The 20,690-nt window shown below is 35.6% G+C and overlaps 1 protein-coding gene across 5 annotated transcripts; it reads left to right on the top strand.

Moving 5' to 3' along the window:
• The first annotated feature begins 12,838 nt into the window (after window positions 1-12,838).
• On the top strand, window positions 12,839-19,106 carry LOC107928759 (uncharacterized). 5 transcript variants are annotated; one of them, XM_016860026.2, is made up of 3 exons: window positions 12,839-14,333; window positions 14,484-15,014; window positions 18,413-19,106. In XM_016860026.2, the coding sequence occupies exon 1, from the start codon at window positions 12,965-12,967 to the stop codon at window positions 14,255-14,257; it is 1,293 nt and encodes a 430-aa protein (XP_016715515.1). In that variant the 5' UTR covers window positions 12,839-12,964; the 3' UTR covers window positions 14,258-14,333; window positions 14,484-15,014; window positions 18,413-19,106. The 5 variants fall into 5 exon arrangements, with proteins under 5 accessions (XP_016715515.1, XP_040971065.1, XP_040971067.1 ...); XM_041115131.1 differs by having other exon boundaries at window positions 12,840-14,844; window positions 14,946-15,014; XM_041115133.1 differs by lacking the exon at window positions 18,413-19,106 and adding an exon at window positions 15,973-17,210 and having other exon boundaries at window positions 12,840-14,844; window positions 14,946-15,014.
• The last annotated feature ends 1,584 nt before the right edge of the window (window positions 19,107-20,690 follow it).

The raw sequence follows: 20,690 nt of genomic DNA, 5'->3' as shown, positions 1-20,690 counted from the left end.
GATCCGATCATGGAAAGATTTGGCGTTAGCATTTTGTGAACAATACAAGCATGTATCTGACATGGTGCCTGATCGGCTAACTCTGCAGAGGATGGAAAAGAAGCCAACGGAGACTTTTAGGCAATACGCGCAAAGATGGTGGGACATCTCGGCTCAAGTAGAACCCCCATTGACTAAAACAGAAATAACGATCCTCTTCATCAACACCTTGAAAGCACCGCTTTATGATAAGTTGGTAGGAAGTGCCATGAAAGACTTTGCAGATATTATAATATCCGGGGAGCTTATAGAAAATGCCATCAAAAGTGGAAGGATGGAAGGTTCCGAGAGCTCGAAAAGGGCAGCACCTGTAAAGAAAAAAGAGGCAGAAGCCCATATGGTGGAAATTGAGAGCCACCACACTTCTAATCCTTACCCAGTCCAGCTACGACCTCGATATCGCCCACCTCCAAACTTTTATTATCCACCCCAAATCCCTTACTATCAAGCACCTCATCCTTACTCCGTCTACGCCACAGATAACCAAAGACCATTTGTCATGTTCCCACCAAATACCATACCTGCTCAAAACCAACCCAAAAATGAACAAAGACTGACAAGATCCAATCTTGAAAACCCCCAGTTCACCCAAATTCCCGTGTCATACGGAGAGTTGTACCCAAAAATGTTGGAAAAAAATTAATATCCCCACATTATATAGCACCCCTGAAGCCTCCATACCCAAAATGGTACGATCCTAATGCTAGTTGCATGTACCATGTCGAAAACCAGAGGCATTCTACAGAAAATTGTTTAGCCTCTAAAAGGAGGGTTCAAGTTCTTATCGATGCAGGTATTTTATGATTTGATGGTGCTGACAATACGGCTGGAAATCCGCTCCCTAACCACACTGAAGGAAACATGAGCGTGTTGACAAAAGAAGACAAGTGGCGAGCCAAAAGTTGTGTTTCTGAAATAAAGACACCACTGCAAAAGATTTGGGAGGTAATGGTTAAAAAGGGGCTATTCTGTCACCCCAATAGAATTTTCAAAGAAGGAAATACAAAAAGTCAGTGTTTTTGTGATTTTCATGGGATCGAGGGGCATGACATCCAGTCTTGTGAAGGATTCAGAAAACTACTTCAAGACATGATAGACAACAAGGAAGTCGAGATCTTAAACAAAATGAAAGAGGACGATGAAAGAGAAGTATGCACTTCTAATAATCAGTCATCTGGTTTTTCTTATAGTGTCGATCGACCATTGGTGATTTATTACGATGCAAAAAAGGAGCAAGTGAAAACAAAGATGATAATTGAAGTGCAATCTCTTTTCCCTTACAAAGACAACAAGGCAGTACCATGGAAATACGATGTCAACATTATCACACCTGAAGGTGAAAAATCCAAAGCCATGACTGGAAGTGTTGGTGAAGTAGGACATTTTACTCGCAGCGGGAGATGCTATTCTAAAATGGTTGAACCAACGAAGAAGACAAGTGACTCTAACTAGAAAGGAAAGGCATCGATGTATGAGGCCGAAGTCGAGCATGAAACTCCGTCCAAATGAGAAGTTAAAAAGCCTATGAATGAGAAGGAAGCACAGGAATTCTTGAAGTTCATCAAGCATAGTGAATATAATGTTATGGAATAATTGAATAAAAACCAACACGAATCTCGGTATTGTCTCTACTATTGAATTCAGAACCACATAGGAACGCTCTGCTGAAAGTGTTAAATCAGGCTTATGTGGCAAACAATATATCTGTTGAAAAGCTGGATAAGTGGGTGAATAACCTAAATGCGGATAATTTTATTTCTTTTAGTGATGACGAAATACCGCCAAATGGCAGGGGCTCTGTAAAAGCATTGCACATCACTACCCGTTGTAAGGGTTACATAATACCGAATGTGCTCATTGATAATGGGTCTATACTCAATGTCATGCCTTTGGCCACACTTTCTAGAATTCCAATTGATTTATCTTATCTAAGGCCTTGTCACTCCAGAGTAAGGGCGTTCGATAGGACAAGACGAGAAGTCATGGGAAAGATTGATATCCCTCTAGAAGTGGGCCCCTACATATATGATATTGAGTTCCAGGTCATAGACATTACACCCTCATATAATTGCCTTTTAGGAAGGCCCTGGATCCATTCTGCTGGGGCAGTTCCTTCATCTCTCCATCAAAAATTAAAGTTTATCATGGATGACTGTTTGGTCACTTTCGCGGGTAAAGAAGACATTGTCGCATCTATCTCTGCTAATGCACCATACCTCGAAGTAAGTAAAGATGTAGTAGAATGTTCCTTCTGATCCTTCGAATTTATCAATGCTACGTTTTTTGCTGAAGGAAATAGAATTCCCATGTCTAAGCTGTCAAGGAATACCAAGATGGAAATCAAGCTAACTGTAGGAAAGGGAGCCCGAGCAAGGAAAGGTTTGGGAAGATATAAGCAAGGGATAGTGAGAGCTCTAAAACCAGTGCCCCATAAGGCTCAATATGGTTTAGGGTTCGAACTGGATATGCGACAAAGAAGAAAACAGTTGCAGAAAGATCGAGAAAGGCGGATTGTAAGAGTCTTAGGCCAAGATTTAGAATGGGAGCCCATAACGTACCCTCCTTTGTCAAAAATATTTACATCTGCAGGAATGATATACTCCGGGCAAGATAATCCACGAAGCACGCTGTTATTAATTGAAAGGGGTCTTCAGAATGTCAGTATAAATGTCATTGACAAAGGAAATAGTACAACTAAAGATGTTTCAATGATACGCCCTTGTCCTCCTAGATTCGTTTTGAACAATTGGACTACTGTGGATCTCCTTGTAGTTTCTAAGTCTCTTCCAGAGTAATGCTCAATGTTAACACTATTCTTTTTGTGTATCCCTAAGTAATAGTGGGATTCTTTTGTAAGAGCTTATGTTTGCTTTTTATCATTTAAATGAACATTGATGGAGATGCATTTTGTCATGGTCATTTTATTCTCATTAACTTCATAATTTTTTTTCCTCTTCTCACGGCCTGTCTTTACATGTACCTCATATCATGCCATAACATTATGCTTGTTGGTCCCAATACTTTGATGCTCCTCTACAGTTCTCTTTTCCATTCAATTTTTAGGTGCTCAGATATCAACGATATGAACAAACCCGTTACAAATATTAAAATCGATTTCGAGAAAGCTATTTGTTTAGGAAAGTTTAAAGCTGAAGAAAATGCTGAAGACTATGTCTCGTCTCCTGACTTATTAAGAATGGTAGAATAAAAAGATAAACGGATTCTACCTCATCAAGAATCTGTTGAGATAGTAAACTTGGGAAATGAAGAAAAGAGGCAAGAAGTGAAGATTGGGACCTCCATTTCAGATAACACCAAACATGATTTGATCGCATTGCTTCATGAGTACAAGGATGTATTTGCATGGTCGTATCAGGACATGCTAGGATTGGATGAGGATGTAGTGGTCCATAGACTCCCACTGAAACCAGAATGCAAACCCCTTCAACAGAAGCTAAGATAAATGAGACCTGAAATGGTGTTAAAGATAAAAGAAGAAGTCAAGAAACAGTTTGATGCTGGCTTCCTACAAGTCTCCAAGTACCCAGAATGGGTAGCTAACATAGTACCAGTACCGAAGAAAGACGGCAAGGTACGACTGTGTGTGGATTATCGCAATCTGAATCGAGCAAGTCCTAAAGATAATTTTCCCTTGCCATACATCAATATATTGGTGGATAACATAGCCAAGCATTCATTATTTTCGTTCATGGATGAATTCTCAGGTTATAATCAGATAAAGATGGCTCCTGAGAATATGGAGAAAACTAATTTTGTAACGATGTGGGGAACATTCTGTTATAAAGTGACACCGTTCGGATTAAAGAATGCTGGGGCAACATATCAGAGGGTCATGGTGATGTTGTTTCATGACATGATGCACAAAGAAATAGAAGTCTACGTCGATGATATGAGCGCCAAATCCAAAGGGGAAAGAGAGCATGTTGGGAACCTCAGGAAGTTGTTTGAAAGAGTGAGAAAGTTTCAGCTAAAGCTTAATCCAGCCAAGTGTACGTTTGGGGCTACCTCGGGAACATTGCTAGACTTCATCATCAGCGAGAGAGGCATTGAAGTTGATCTAAATAAGATAAAAGCCATACAAGAACTACCATCTCCGCGCACGCAAAAAGAAGTCAGAGGATTTTTAGGGAGGTTGAACTACATCGCTCGATTCATTGCTCAACTGACCAACCAGTGTGACCCAATTTTTTGACTCCTTCGAAAGCATAATCCGGGAGAATGGAACAAAGAGTGCCAAGTGGCTTTTGACAAGATAAAACAATACTTGTCTAGTCCCCCGGTGCTAGTACTGACAACTCCAGGAAGACCGTTAATATTGTATCTGACTATGTTCAAAAATTCAACGGGTTGCATACTGGGGCAACATGATGAGTCAGGGAAAAGAGAAAAGGCGATTTACTATCTCAGTAAAAAGTTTACAGAGTATAAGGCAACGTACTCGTCAATTGAAAAATTCTGTTGCGCTTTGGTTTGGGTAGTTCGGAGGCTCAGGCAATATATGTTGTATCATACGACATGGTTAATTTCAAAGCTTGACCCAATAAAGTACATGATGGAACCACCTGCACTCTTAGGAAGAATGGCACGATGACAGATCCTACTATCATAATACGACATCGTCTATGTAAGCCAAAAGTCAATAAAAGGAAGCACAATAGCTGACTTCTTAGCAACTCGAACAACGGATGAATACGAGCCATTGAGATTTGATTTCCCGGATGAAGACTTGATGTGCATTACAGAAAAAGAGTAGAGTCATCAAAAGAAAAGTCATGGAAAATGAGCTTTGATGGCGCATCGAATGCCTTGGGGCATGGAATTGGAGCAGTCTTGATATCACCAGAAGGGAACCATTATCCGTTCACTGCCAGACTGAATTTCTTCTATACCAATAACATAGCAGAGTATGAGGCTTGTATCATGGGACTTCGTGTAGCTATTGAACGAAATGTCGAAATTCTAGAAGTGTACAGAGACTCAGCACTGGTGATTCACCAAATCCGTAAAGATTGGGAAGTGAGGGATTCGAAATTGGTTAAATACAATGATCTAATGGCAGAACTAATCAAAGAATTTAAAGAAGTAACTTTTAATTACCTCCCATGAGAACAAAACCAATTGGCTGATGCCCTAGCCACTTTGGCTTCAATGTTTAAAGCAAATAGAGAAACAGAAATAATGCCTCTTCAAATGAGCATATACGAGGTCCCTGCACACTGTTTTAGCATTGAAAAAGAGGCAGACGGACGGCCATGGTTCCATTATATCTTAGAATATATCAAGAATCAAAGCTATCCCGAACAAGCAAATGAGAACAACAAAAGAACAATCAGAAGAATGGCAGCGGGATTTGTTCTTGATGGGGACATCCTGTACAAAAGAGGAAAAGATCAAGTACTCTTGAGATGCATGGATGATGTTGAAGCTAGAAAAATACTTGAAGATGTCCATGAAGAAATTTGTGGGATGCATGCCAATGGTTTCACTATGGCCAGGAAGATTATGAGACTCGGATATTACTAGCTGACGATGGAAAGCGACTGTATTAGTTATGCACGAAAGTGCCACAAATGTCAAATTTACGGCGATAAAATTCATGCAGACCTTTCGCCTATTCATGTCATGACTTTTCCATGGTCCTTTTCTATGTCGGGCATGGATGTTATAGGGCCAATTTCCCCAAAAGCTTCTAATGGACACTGATTCATTTTTGTAGTGATAGATTACTTCACGAATTGGATAAAAGCCGCTTCATTTGCTAATGTGACGAAGACTACAGTTTGCAGGTTCTTAAAAAAGGAAATCATTTGTCAATATGGTTTGCCTGAAAGAATCATTTCAGATAACGCCTTGAATTTGAATAACAAGATGATGAAAGAAGTGTGTGAGAAATTTCAAATAAAGCATCATAACTCCTCGCCCTATCGCCCAAAGATGAACGAAGCTATTGAAGCAGCCAACAAAAATATTAAGAAGATTATTGGAAAAATGACAGAGACATATAATGACTGGCACGAGAAGCTACCATTCGCTTTGTATGCATACCGTACATCTGTATGGACATCTACGGGAGCAACTCCTTTCTCTCTGGTCTATGGAATGGAAGTTGTGCTACCTATCGAAGTTGAGATCCCCTCTCTATGAGTCTTAATGGAGTCGAAACTAGAGGAAGCAGAGTGGGTTCGAGCTCGATATGACCAGTGAAACCTTATCGAAGAAAAACGTTTGAAGGCAATCTGTCATAGACAGATGTACCAGAAGAGAATGATCGTGGCCCATGATAAGAAAGTACGGCCAAGAGAATTCCATGAAGGAGAACTCGTGCTGAGAAAGATTCTTCCAATACAAAAAGACTTCTGAAGAAAATGGGCACCAAATTGGGAAGGACCATATGTCGTAAAGAAGGCTTTCTCAGGTGGAGCTTTGATCCTCACTGAGATGGATGGGAAAGAGTTACCTAACCCAGTGAACTCAGATGCTGTAAAGAAATATTATGCCTAAAAAAAAGAGATCAAGGTGAAAACCCGAAAAGGGCGTCTTGATGAACAAAAAGGATTAAGATGAAAACCTGAAAGGGCATCCTAATGAAGCAAACTTGGGCTTAAAGAGCAAGGTGGTTGAACGGTGGGTCAAACAGCGAGACTCTAGTATTTAAAGCATTTCTGAAAGCTCGAAATCTTCTACACAAGAAGCCACACTCGAAAGGATTCTTGATTAAGAAACGTGGAAGAGTTCATGTGTTGAATATCTAAAGCATTTGTATCCGTTAAATGCGATTCCCTTTCTCTTTATGATACTTTTTACTATCCTTGGTTAATTTTCTTTGTTTTCTACCTTTGAAATAAATAAATGTGAGGTATCCCTTTCGTCCCTACCTGACCATTTTTATGTATATCATTATGTGGTTTATTTAAATGATAAATAGTGAAATGACATACTCTAGACAAATGTTGAGCATTACCCGGATGAAAATTTGATAAGTACAAGAGCCTCAAAGCAAAGACAAAGTTCAACAAGGGGCAAAATAGTGATATCTGAGAAATGTAGAGTACTCGTAAAGCTTGAGGACGGGTACAAAGCCTGAAAAGAAAGTCAAGAGTCGAAGCACTGAATGCAAATCATCACAAAAATCGTAACGAAAAGGGATATATGACAAATAAGCCCAAGGCGCATAGCATAATCATGTAGGCATAAAGGCATTTAAGGCAAACATGTGCATATCATGATAACATCATGCATGACATATACAGGTACTCCAGCAGAGCAAGAGGATGCGATGATAGCTATACTGAATCAAGGAAAAGACACCTGAGTTCCACCAGATGACATGTTTTGGTACTCTGATGTTTTAATTTCTGTTTTTCAAAAATCAACTCATATTGCGAAAGGTGAGTTGAGCCTCAGGACACGCTGAGGTATTTTCAATTTATGTTTCAAAAATCAACTCATATTGCTAGAGGTGAGTTGAGCCTCAAGACACGCTGAGGTATTTTTAGTTTCTGTTTTTCAAATTCTGTTTTTATCAAATCAACTTATGTTGCGAGAGGTGAGTTGAGCCTCGGGTCATATGCTAAGGTATTTTCAAGTTCTGTTTTTAATGTTTGTTTTCCAAAAAGTCAGCTCATATTGCGAGAGGTGAGTTGAGCCTCGGGTCACATGCCGAGGATAAAGATTGGAGTTAATTGAAGACACAGATTTTGCCTCCTTGAAGTTGCAATGGAGCTGATCGAAGTTACAGTAGAGCACATTGAAGTTGCAGATCTTATCTTCCTGAAGATACAACGAAGCAGGCCGAAGACATAAATCTCATATCCCTGAAGTTGTAGCGGAGCAGACTGAAGACAACATATCTTACTGCTCTGAAGTTGCGGAAGAACAAATCACAACAAACTTTATCTCTCTAAAATTGCAGTAGAGTGAATCGAAGCTACAAGTCATGTCTCTGTGAACTCGCAGTGGAATGATCAAGGCAACAAGATGCGGTGGACTAGAAAGAGACTACCTGGATAAAAAGAGCACCAAAGAAGTCAATACTTGGCAAGACCGGGCAAAATTGGCCTTTCTTTTGTGTCTTTGCTCTATTCTTGTTACACGACAATGAGCAAAGAGGGGCAGTTTTTGTAGGCCAATTTTGACCCAATTTTAAACCCATTTACAGCAACCCAATCCTAAAACCCAACTAAAACCCAAACAGACTCAGCCCAAATCATTAGCCCAATTACCCCCTAAACTAAAACCCAACCTAAATAAAAAAAAACCAATTACCCATTAAGTCAAACTAGGGTTTCAAAAAAGCTGAAACCCTAGCCTCCTGCTCCACCGCCAAGGTCACCTCAGCACCGCCCATGTCAGCCACCGAACTCCAGCAACTTGCACCTGCAAGGGATTAGAAAGAAAAGACAAAAACAATTGAAAAATACATGTAAAAGGGTTATAAAAACCCGAATCAAATTTTGTAAAAGGCATCGACAATTTTTAATAAAAAAACAAATACTAGATTTCAACCACCGATATTCAAAAACAGATCCAACACCAAAAACAGAGACTCAAACGTCAACAATCGCAAGAAGTGAAAAGAAACCCAAAGAGGAAATCAAAATCAGAAATCAAAAAGTGTTCTAAATTTTCTAAATTTCGAATCTTTTTTTTTTCTTTTCTTTTCCTTTCTACATGGATATATATATTATTAAACTAAAAAGGAATACAAATAAAAAATAAAAAAATCATACCTTTGCAATTTTCACGGTGGCCGGCGGCGGCGGCCGGTGCAACGGTGATGGCGGCCCTCCTGGCCGGAGCTGGACCTGGTCCAGAGAGAAATTCTCTCTCCCTCTTTTTTTTTCTTTCCCATGTTGCAAAGTGATTTTTTTTTTAAAAATATTTGGCCTTTTATAGCCTCCCAAAACATCGTCGTTTTGGGGGCTGCCTTTTAACCCCAAAACGACGTCGTTTTGAGTCGACCCACGCACGAACCCTACCCGCTCCAGAAGATTCGCGTGTTTTTGTCGATGGTCTAATTGCCATACTAGCCCTTCCTCTTTTTTCTATTTTTGCAATTAAGTTTCAATTTATTTTCAATTGGGCCCCTAATTCGTCGCGCTTTTCAACTAAGTCCTTTATGCTGCGCAGCGTTTTAAAGGCATGGGAAAATTTCTGGTTTGGTCCCCCTACGTTTCACACGCGTTCAAATAAGCCCTTTCTTTTTATTTTTATTTCGAATTCGCCTCAAAACTTTCATTTTTAATTCAATTTCGTCCTTTTTTTCACTTTTTCTCATTATTTTATTTTAATTTTAATATTATTTATACTATTATATTTTATTACTGTTATTATTATTATATTTGTTATTTATTAGCATTTCATTATTATTATTTTTACTTAATACTTATATATATTATATAGTATTATTAATAGTTTTTAATATTATTGTTTTTGTTAATATATTCGTATGTCATATATATATTCTTTTAATATATATATTATACTCCATATTACGCATATATATTAATATTATATTATGTATATTATTTTTTTAAATATTATATTTTTTATATATTATGTATATATTGTTAATATCATATTATTCATATATTTTATTATATTATGTATATATTTTTAATACCTATATTATGTATGTATTTTTAACACTATATTACATACATACTTTTAATATCATTATTATGTATATATTTTTAATATATATATGTGTATATTTATGTAGTATTATTAATAGTTGTTTTTAATATTATTATTATTTCTAATATGTATATATTATGTATATATTTTTAATACTATGTATATACTTTTTAATACTATTATTATGTTTATATTTTAATATATATACGTATGTATATAGGTAACATTATTAGTGTTTTTAATATCATGTTCCTGTCACTTTACTAACTATTATTATATGTATATATATATTCATTGTTTTTATTTCGTGTTTAATACTATTATTACGTTTAATATCGCATGCATTGTTATTGTTTTTAATATTATTGTCATATTTATTATTTGCTTTGTATATTCTTAACTTTTTATTATTATTTGTCTGTTCTGAATTTAGCATATTAGTTCACATCTTATTTCAACATCAATATTAATTTTCTTTTACTTTTATTTTTTTATTTAAAAATATTTTCATTCATTTTTTTATTTCAATAAATAAGGCAACGCACCGATTTAATATTAAGTCGTCGTTTTCATCGCTATGTTGGGTGAATATCAATCGGCTTGTGTTACAAACGGAACGTCCTTCTCAAAAGAAATCGAAATTATAAAAATGCTCGTGTTTTGATCGGATCATGATTAAATGTTACATTAAACTCGCATTTTTGAAAATTAAGACAACATATGTTTAACGAGATACCAATTTTGGGCGTCGCGAGGGTGCTAATACCTTCCTCGTCCATAACCGACTCCCGAACCCTATTTTTTCTCTGGCTTTTGACATAGACCTAAACTCAGCATTCTTTTTGTTTAAAAAATAAATTTTCTTTTAAAAAAGAGGATTTATTAGGTGTCCGATCACACCTAGGAAAAAGGATCGGTGGCGACTCCCTTTTTAATAAAATCGAAAGTCAGTTTTCAAATTTTCAATAAATCGCCTCAATTAGCGGCCAAGCAAAATTTTTACGTCGCTATAAATAGTTTGGTGAAATTACGAAATAGAGCACCCCAAATAAAAAAAGCTGAACTGTGCATGAGCTTTGGATACAATTAACAATTTTTGAAAATAAACAAAACATACTTTTTCACTTGTGAAATTGAATATAAAAATAAAAAAATATATGTATAAAACAACGTTTAATCTTTCAATTTCACAATTTTTTTCAATTTTATCTCTAAATTTTTTTCTCAAATTATTTTCTTACACTTGACAATTTTTCTCATTTGATTCTTAAACTTGAATTTTATTAACGTATGATGACATGATACTTTGAAATTACGTCATATCATCACATGGTTTTTTAAAAAATAATCTAAAATATAAAAATATCAAATTTCAAGTAACGATGTGACACAATATTAGAGAACCATGTGATCATGCTTTAAATAAATTCAAGTTCAGTGACTAAATTAAAAAAAAACGCCAAGTTCCAAGTAGTGCTTATAGCTGAGTTTAAGTGTAATATTAATACATTTTATGTTTGTCAAAGCCCAAATCAACTCGAAATATGAGTTTAAAATTTTATCAAAATCTGCCCATATTTGTAAATAACTAACTCATGTCCATTTTAAGCCTACCCATATTTTTTTAAAAATTAATTATATTATTTTTAATTTAATATTCTATACTTTCATATATTTTTATTTATTAAAATTTTATATGTAAGCAACTTAGCATTTTTAATTATGTTTACATTATTATATTATATATGACTATATATTTAATTTTTATGTGATATAAATTATATAATTCATAAAAAAAATACTATTCTTTTAAGTAGACCTATTATTTTGGCCAAACTCATTTTTAAGTCTAATAATTTTGTTCAAACCCTTTCAAATTTTAGATGGTCTTTTGGGTTTGGACAAATAACCCGATACTTAAACAATTTTAATTTTAAAATTAATGTGAACTAAAAAATGTTTAGGTGCAAAGATAAAATAAATTATCAAATTTAAAAGATTAAATATTACTTTAATAAAAAAATAAAAGTGAGCTTTAAAAATATATATATGTTGAATAATAATATTATTATCTATCACGTTTAGTAATAATTGAGATATTTTATTCTCTTTCAATATTTAGTAATAATTGAGGTAGGACTATATGGTGGAGTGATGAATCATGATGAACAAAACAACAAAGCAGTGACCAACTTTTGCAGTAATGGTTCAATCATGTCTTACGGGACAAACAACACTGCATGTACAGGTTTGCTATTGGAACATGTCAAATTTAAAGATGTTTGGTTCCTGTTTTTTCTCTTTTATTTTTTTTAATGAAAAGTAATAAAAAATATTAATCAACTTTAAACTTTATTTAGGAGGCAATTATGGTTGTTGCAAAAATAATTTTACAGGATGTGGATTCCAACTCCTTTTTTTCATTTTACAAATTAAAGTAACTTAAATATCATATAAAAATATTAGATTTCTTGTAGAATGATTTTGTAGTTAATAGAAAATTAAATTTATAGTAGTAACTCCAGCTTATGTGGGACTTAGTACTACATACGATGATACAATTGGTGGATGTTGGGAAATCAAGTGTTATTTGAAGCTGAAATCATTTAGCTTACACTTTACAAATAATATTTAATAGATTTCGAGTCTTGAATTTCAATATATCTGAGGGTTATTATTAGTTTTTTTTTAGGGTGTTTTAGTAATTCGATTGATTGACCAATCACATGTGTTTGGAAGATTATATTAGTAGAGATTATTTTTATTGTTGGTGGGAATGGTAATAATTGTACTTTAAATGATTTTTTTTTAAATTTCTTTTTGTCATTTAAAATTAGGGATTTGCTTTTAAATTAAATCACAAAGTCAACTAAGTGAGCTGCTTCCATGACCTCAGAAATTTGATCTAAGACTGATGAAAAAGAACAAAAAGAAAAACAAAGGAGTGAAAGATAAAGATTGAAAATTTGCAATTATAATTATGTTTCACTATTTGAACGTCAAATATATATGATTAAAACAAAAAAAGCTAACATGAAGAGGACCGCACCAACTCTTCACGATCTCGACATATTCATTCCATCTTTATATATTGGTGAAATTTTTTGAGAGGTATCTTTATTACAAGAATGAGATCAATTTAGTTTTTATATTATAAGTTATCGATAACTTATTAAAGTAAGAGAGATTATGTGATTATTGGTTAACTATTTTAATGAAAAACTAACAGTTAAATGATTTTAAATTATAAGTCTAAATAGTTCGAAAAATGTCTAAAGAACGCTCTCTTGCTCAGCCTTCTTCGGCCAACAGAGATGTGGGAGATCCTCGTTCTATCGAGGATCGGACCACTAAGAAAGTGAGGTTTAAGGACGGTCTTGAGGATGATTCTGTGGATATGATTGTAGATTCTGTTATATCTCCAACACCATCGTGGAAAGATAAGTTTTTGGGTAGAGAATCAGCTTCATTTGAGTTGGAACGCGATGTCTCTGCTGTGGGAGTAGATGATGGATGCAATGGAGATTTTGACTTATTGACAGATGATGTGCAAATATCCATTGTTAACGGGATCCCAGCCATCAATTTTTTTGATCGGGTTAAGGATATTTTGCTCAAAGAAATGGAATTAACTGTGGTTATTAAACTTCTAGGCCGGAGTATCGGCTACAATACTTTACACAATCGCATATCTAGTCTGTGGAAACCTATTTCTCAATTTCATCTTATGGACATTGAAAATGGGTATTTTCTAGTTCGTTTCTTGAATAAGACTGATTACGATCGCATTTTGTCGCAGGGTCCATGGATTATTTTTGGTCAATACCTTACTGTTCAACCTTGGACCAAGGACTTTAATCCTTTGCAACCGTATCCTACTGTGGTCTTGGCTTGGATCCGTCTGCCGGGCTTGCCGGGGTATATGTTCCGTCGGCAAATTGTGGAAGCCGTTGGGGGGTTGATTGGGAAGGTCGTAAAATTGAATCTTCAGACGGATAAGAGAACCATGGGACGTTTTGCTCGATTTGCTGTTTTCATTAATCTCGCGAAGCCGCTGGTGTCCCAAGTCTTGGTTGACGGAGCTGTTCAGAGGGTGGAGTACGAAGTTCTTCCTACGGTTTGTTTTGGGTGTGGTAGGTATGGGCATGTTAGAGATTTATGCCAGATGATGGCCCTGGATAATAATTATGACAAGTTGCCTGAGACGACGAAGGAGGTTTTGGAAACTGACGGAGGAGGAGTAGTTGAGGAAGCGAGGCCGGAGTTTTGGCCTTGGATGCTGGTTGAAAGAAGGTCCGGGCATGGAAAACGGGTTGGCAGAGTTAACACCGACAGAGATATGGGAGTAACAGACGGGGCAAAATCTCGCAAGGAAACTGGAAAATCACGATTTAAGGTGTTAAACAAGGCGGGAGAGATAAGCGAAATTTATGCTGGAGAATCTGTGTCGGTGAAGGGGGCTGAAACAAGTTCTGGTGCTATTGAAAATATCAATTTTAGGGATAGGGGTAATAATTTGAGAGACATGGGTTCTCGGCCAGTAATGGACCTAGGCTTTTAGGCCAATTCGGGTTCTAGCCCAACAAGGGCAACTACTACGGGGGCCATTATTGGGACTGAGTTGGGTCGTCTGCCTGGTGAGCTTGCGAAAGAAGTCGATTCTTTCATTATTTCAGGCCAGGCTGCCTTGGGGAATAGGCCATTGTCTGGCAGTCAGTCGAATCAGCATGTGTGTGAGGAAACTAAAAGGTCTACTATTATTTCTAATTCTAGTTTTAATACTGCAGGTTCATCGCACCATGTTAATTCTTTGAATGACGTGGTCCTGGATCAAGCTAACCGTGGGGATTTCTCTAATAAAGTGCGAGAGATTTCAAATGGTAAGAATGTTGATAATCTTGTAGCGCATTTTAATCCAGCTTTTGAAGGCTCTAGGGGTACCCCTGTCATCATTTCTGATGAAGTTTTAGATCCCGGTAAACACACTGCAATAACCTTCAAGGATTCATCTCACAAAAAAGAAAAAAAGTAACTCTGCCAAATCTTCCCGTGGAAATTTTGGCGAAGGCACTCTCATTTCCAGATAGAGGCTTGGCGGTAAAGATTTAATTGGTCGTGGTGGTCGAAAAGCGTCCAATGCTCTGGGAGGTAGGGGGAGTCGGTTTAAAGCTTCTGGCAATTCTAAAGTACCCCTGGCTGAATCTGTGGAGGAAATGGCTAAATTCACCTCTAATTTGAATCTTTGTAAGGATCCGATTTCTGGATTGGAAGGTGGAACCTTGATTAAGGATGGAGATATTGTCTCTCGACAGTAACTGGTACGTTTTTCTTATTTTCTGATTATTTATATGGATTTTACTATTTTTTCTTGGAATTGTCAAGGTTGTGCTAGTGATAAATTTCCTCGTATCTTTTGGGAATATAATCGGGAACATGATCCTGATATTGTTAGCTTACTTGAGACTAGAGTTAGTGGGTCTAAAGAAGACAATATTATTGATAAATTGGGTTTTCCTAATTCTCATCGAGTCGAAGTAGTTGGGTTCTCGGGGGGTATTTGGATTGGCTGGAAGAACTCTGTCCATCTCGAGATTATTTTTAATCATTCTCAGTTCATTATGGTTCGGGTTGGCTCTATGGTTTCCTCTAGTTCAATTTTCATCTCGTTTGTTTATGGAAGTCCGAATAAGCAGAAGCGCAAGGATCTGTAGAATAGCTTGAAAAGTTCAATTCCTAGGGGAAATATCCCGTGGGTTGCTATTGGCAATTTCAACGCTATTCTTTCGTCATCTGAAAAATTTAGTGGTATGACTAAAGGAAGGCGTTGCCCTCTTTTTGGTGATTTCGTGGATAAGGCAGAGCTTCATGATTTAGGGTTCAGAGGTCCACTTTTTACTTGGCACAAGAGGTTGCTGTTTGAAAGACTTGATAGGGCTTTGGGTAATGAAGCTTGGGTTCAGACTTTTCCTGATTGTTTGGTTACTCATCTCCCTAAAATTAATTCTGATCATAAACCCCTTCTCCTTTCTTTAATCCCAGAGGTTGGCCTTCCAAAAGGTAGGCATTTTCGCTTTTTAGCTGGATAGGTGGAGCATCCTGAATTTGGAAAGTTTGTGGAAGATAATTGGGAGTTCTCTGGAGACATGCCAAATTCCTTAAGTATGTTCACTCGAGAGCTCATGGATTGGAATAAGATGGTTTATAGACATATTACTACCCGTAAAAGGTCTCTCATTAAAGAACTCACTAAAATTCAGAAATTTATGGATTTCTCAGGTTCTAACCGGTTAGCCAAGGTGAAATTAAAGACTCGTCAGGAGTTGGAGACTGTTCTTTGCCATGAGGAACTTCTTTGGAAACAAAAAGCACGCTGTGATTGGCTTCATCTTGGCGATCGAAATACTAAGTTCTTTCATGCCCGTACGATGCGTCAGAGGAAGAATAGCCGTATTACTGCAATTCGCAATGATAGTGGGGAATAGATCTATGACTCGGAGGCTATTAAAGACGAGGCTAATAAATTCTTCCAGAAGCTTTATGAGGAGGATCCTGGTCCTATGGGATGTTTACCTTCTAGTAAATTTCCTAGTCTTGGACAGGATGATATCTCCTTCTTAGAAAAGCAGGTCACTAATGAGGAAATCAAGACTGCTCTCTTTGATATGGCCCCCCTTAAAGCCCCCGATAGTGATGGATTCCATGCACTTTTTTTCCAGAAGCAGTGGAATACGGTGAGGGATGCGGTTTGTAATTGGGTTAAAAGTATTTTTAATGGAGGCACCATTGAAGCTGAGTTAAATAACACGTTAATTGTCCTCATTCCCAAGGTTGATAATCCTGAGGATTTTACTCAATATAGACCGATTAGTCTTTGTTCTGTCTTATATAAACTCGTAATGAAGGTTATCGCGAATCGTTTCAAGATCATTTTTCCGAAGATTATTGGGGTAGAACAGGCTGGCTTTATTGCAGGTAGGAATATCACAGATAATGTTATTATCGCCCAAGAGGTTATTCATTCTATGAAAAGTTCTTCCAAAAGAAAGTGGATGACCATTAAGATTGATTTGGAGAAGGCTTACGACAGAGTGCAATGGGATTTTATTAAAGCTTCCCTCCAAGCTGCAAGTATCCCTTCTTTCCTCATAGATGTTATTATGTCTTCTATTTCTAACTCATCGATGCAGGTTCTATAGAATGGAGTTCCTTTGTCCAAGTTTAGACCAGCTAGAGGTATTCGACAAGGGTGCCCGCTCTCCCCTTATCTTTTCATTTTATGTATGGATTGGCTCGGCCAAGAGATCCACTCAGCTATTTTAGAGGGTCAATAGAATCCCATTCGTCTCTCTCGTTCGGGCCCTCCTATTTCGCATTTGTTCTTTGCCGATGACTTAGTCATTTTTAGCAAAGTAGATATGAAACATAGTCATCTTATCAGGAATATTTTGGGAAGATTTTGTGATTTCTCTGGGCATAAAGTTAACGCTAGGAAAACGAACATCTTTTTCGCTAAAGGTTTGGATAAGACGGTGGTAGACTCGATTAGTTCTTTATTTGGGTTTCAGAAAGTCTAGAATCTTGGACATTATCTTGGTATTCCACTTTTTCATCAAAGGGTGACTAATGGTACTATGCATTTTGTGGTTGAAAAAGTTAGAAGAAAGCTCCAGAGTTGGGACGCTAAAAGATTATCCATTGCAGGCCGTATTACCTTGGCCCAGTCGGTTCTCATGGCTATCCCCGACTACTTTATGCAATCCATGATGATTCCTAGAAGTATTTGCGATGAGATTGAGAGTTTGGTGAAGCAATTCATTTGGGGTTCATCTGAGCATAAGAGGAAGATGTCTCTAGTTGGGTGGGATTCCATTTGTCAACCCAAATGTTGTGGAGGGCTCGGTTTATGGAAATTACTAGACTAGAATATCTCATTTTTGCTTAAACTAGGATTTACTATTGTGACTAACAAAGAGGCTCTTTGGGTTCGAGTTATTAAGGCTAAATACCGGTTGACTGATACTCTTCCCATCTCTATTAGGCATGAGAGAGGTTCATTTCTTTGGAATTCTCTTACCAAGGTTTGGCCTTTGCTTCGGGAAAACCTATGTTGGTCCATTGGGAACGGATGTCAAATTCGTTGTTGGGAAGATGTTTGGATTCCTAATCTAGGGCCACTGATTAAGTTTATCCCGCCAGGTGTTAATATTAACTTTGGATGCTCTCTTAATGATATGGTTGATGAGGATGGCTCATGGAATCTTGAGTTGTTCAGAATTTGGCTTCCAAATGAGGTAATTGAGTTGATTATGGCCATTCCCCCTCCTTGTCCCTCTGCGGGACCAGACATAATTTCCTGGTGTCATACCTCGAATGGGAAGTTACGATCAATAGTGCTTATAAGAGTTGTAGGGGAAATGATTGGAATCCGAAAGATGACAAGTGGAAGAGTGTTTGGATGATTCCTGGACCACAAAGAGTTCGTTTTTTCCTTTGGTTGGTTCTTAAACAGCATCTTTTCAGTAATATTGAAAGGGTTAAAAGAGGTTTATCAGATGATCCCTCTTGTCCTATATGTGGCTTCCATTCGGAAGACATCCTTCACATTCTTAGAAACTGTCCTGCTGCAAAAGATGTGTGGAGTCAGATCACTTCAGGTAATCGCTTTACAAATTTTTTTTCTCTTAGCTTACAAGATTCGATCCTTGTTAATGTGCAGGATTCGTCGATGGCTTTGGCGAGTGGAGTTAGTTGGGCTTGCCTTTTTGGAATTCTGGCTTGGCGGATTTGGAAAAACCGCAACCTTTTTATTTTTCAAGGTCATCCATGCAGCCCAAGAGAGGTTGTCAACAACTCTGTTTGTTGGGCCTCTCATTGTTTCTCAATTCCTAAAGATATTTCGAGTGGCGTTCTTGGTCCTTCCTTGGATGAGCAAGACTATGGTTCTACGATTTTCCTTAATAATGATGGGGTAGTTCATTTGGATACGGGACGTGCTTTCGCTGGGTGTGTTGCAAGAGACATAAATGGACAGTGGCTGTTTGGTTTCAATAGATATCTTAGAAAGTGTTCAATTTTTGACGCAGAGCTTTGGGGCATTTTGGAAGGGCTTAAGCTCATCCAAAAAAGAGGTCATGATCGTGTTATAATCCTCTCGGACAACCTAGACGTCATTCGGGCTATTTAAGGAAGTAATGTTATCACTTCGAATTCTGCTCTAATCAGGCGAATTCACAATCTACTATCCCAGGAGGATTCGTGGATTTTGGGCTATACTCCCAGAGTACAAAACGAAATTGCGAACTGTTTGGCAAAAGAGGCGTTGCCTTCTAGTTTTGATTTACAATTTTTTGATACTCCTTCCCTTAGGGTGAGGAATATTTTAGATTTAGATCAGTCTAAAAGGTTTTTTTCAAGTGTGGTGGATGTAAACAATTAGTTTCTTCTTTTTTATTCACCAAAAAAAAATTATAAGTCTGAATTGAACAAGAATGCTTTAAATGTAGGAGATAAAAGAAAATTAAGAATACTAATTAATCGAATCTATTAAACTAATTAATTCTTACTTTAATCCAAGAATATTCAAGTTGTACTTCATCTTTTATCATAAAATTAATAATTTAAATTCATTTAACTAAAAAAATAAAAACTTGAAATTATTTATATAAATAATTTAAAATGATTCGAGTTTGAAAAAATTTCTATTTAATTTAACTGATCTAAATACAAAATTCAAATTTAAAATGAACGGAAATTAATAGTTGAATTGATTGGATTATATTACATCAAACGAAAGCCCCAATTAGTAGTCTAAATCTTAGGTATATATAATATCCATGATCCATGTTAAATTATCTTATAATACACATGACACCGCTGGCTTAAGTATATGTAACATGTAAATCCTATTTTAATATCAGAGTATATGTAGAAATTTTGAGTTTTAGGATAGTTTTTAAAATATATTTTTTAAATTATATGTAAAGTAAATTCTAATTTTTTTAAATTGAGTTTTAAATATAATTTTTAAATAATAAACAATTTTAAACATTATTCATTAAATTATAATTAAAATTTAAAACTTAATATTAACAAAAATCATTAAATAATACAATTACATGCAACAACTATATATATATATATAAAAGAAGGTACGGAGCATATATGAAATGTTTGAGTTGTGGAATAATTCTTTAAATTTCAAAATACTTCTTTTTTTAAATTATATTTAAAGTAGGTTCCGTTCTTTAAATTAAGTTTTAAATATAGTTTTCTTGTTATTAATAATAATAGTAAATTTTTAAATAATAAACCATTTTAAAGATCAAGAGTTAAATTATAATTAAAATTTAAAATTTAAATCTAAAATAAATCACAAGATAATATGATTGTATGCAACAACCGTATATATCATATCATATAAAATAAGGTACAAGAGTATATTTGAAAACATTGAGTTCTAAGATAATTTGAGACTCATTATTAACTTAATTTAATTACATTATATAATATTTTAATTTAATTTAACCACATTATATAATAATTAATTAATTAGCATTTTATATACTTCACTATTAATTACATCATATAATAATTTAATTTAAATTAATTTAGGAATTAAATATATATATGATATTTATTTTTTAATCGAATTCATTAAACGAGAGAAAAGAAGTAATCTTATTTTATCTTTTGTTTTATTATATATATAATAGCATACGTACACATACATATATATATATAATAAAATATAATTTTAAAATAATTTCAGTAACAATTAGTTCTAAATTAGTTCTAACACATTTATCACTAATAGTGGACACATCAGTATGGTTTAATTTCATAATTAAATTATTAGTGAAAAATTATAAAAAAATAAATAGATTCATAAAAATAATTAAGTGTATTTTAATTAACACATACAATTGGGCTGTGTATGGTATGGATATGTAAACTAGAATATTATATAAAAGAAGGTATGGGAGCATAAGTGGAAA

The sequence above is a fragment of the Gossypium hirsutum genome, chromosome A06, assembly GCF_007990345.1.
Source record: "Gossypium hirsutum isolate 1008001.06 chromosome A06, Gossypium_hirsutum_v2.1, whole genome shotgun sequence".
Taxonomy (NCBI): domain Eukaryota; kingdom Viridiplantae; phylum Streptophyta; class Magnoliopsida; order Malvales; family Malvaceae; genus Gossypium; species Gossypium hirsutum.
This window is presented reverse-complemented; position numbering and strand designations above follow the sequence as displayed.

Excerpts from the sequence above, each read along its gene's own strand:
- LOC107928759 (XM_016860026.2), top strand. The coding sequence starts at position 12,965 with ATGTCTAAAGAACGCTCTCTTGCTCAGCCTTCTTCGGCCAACAGAGAT.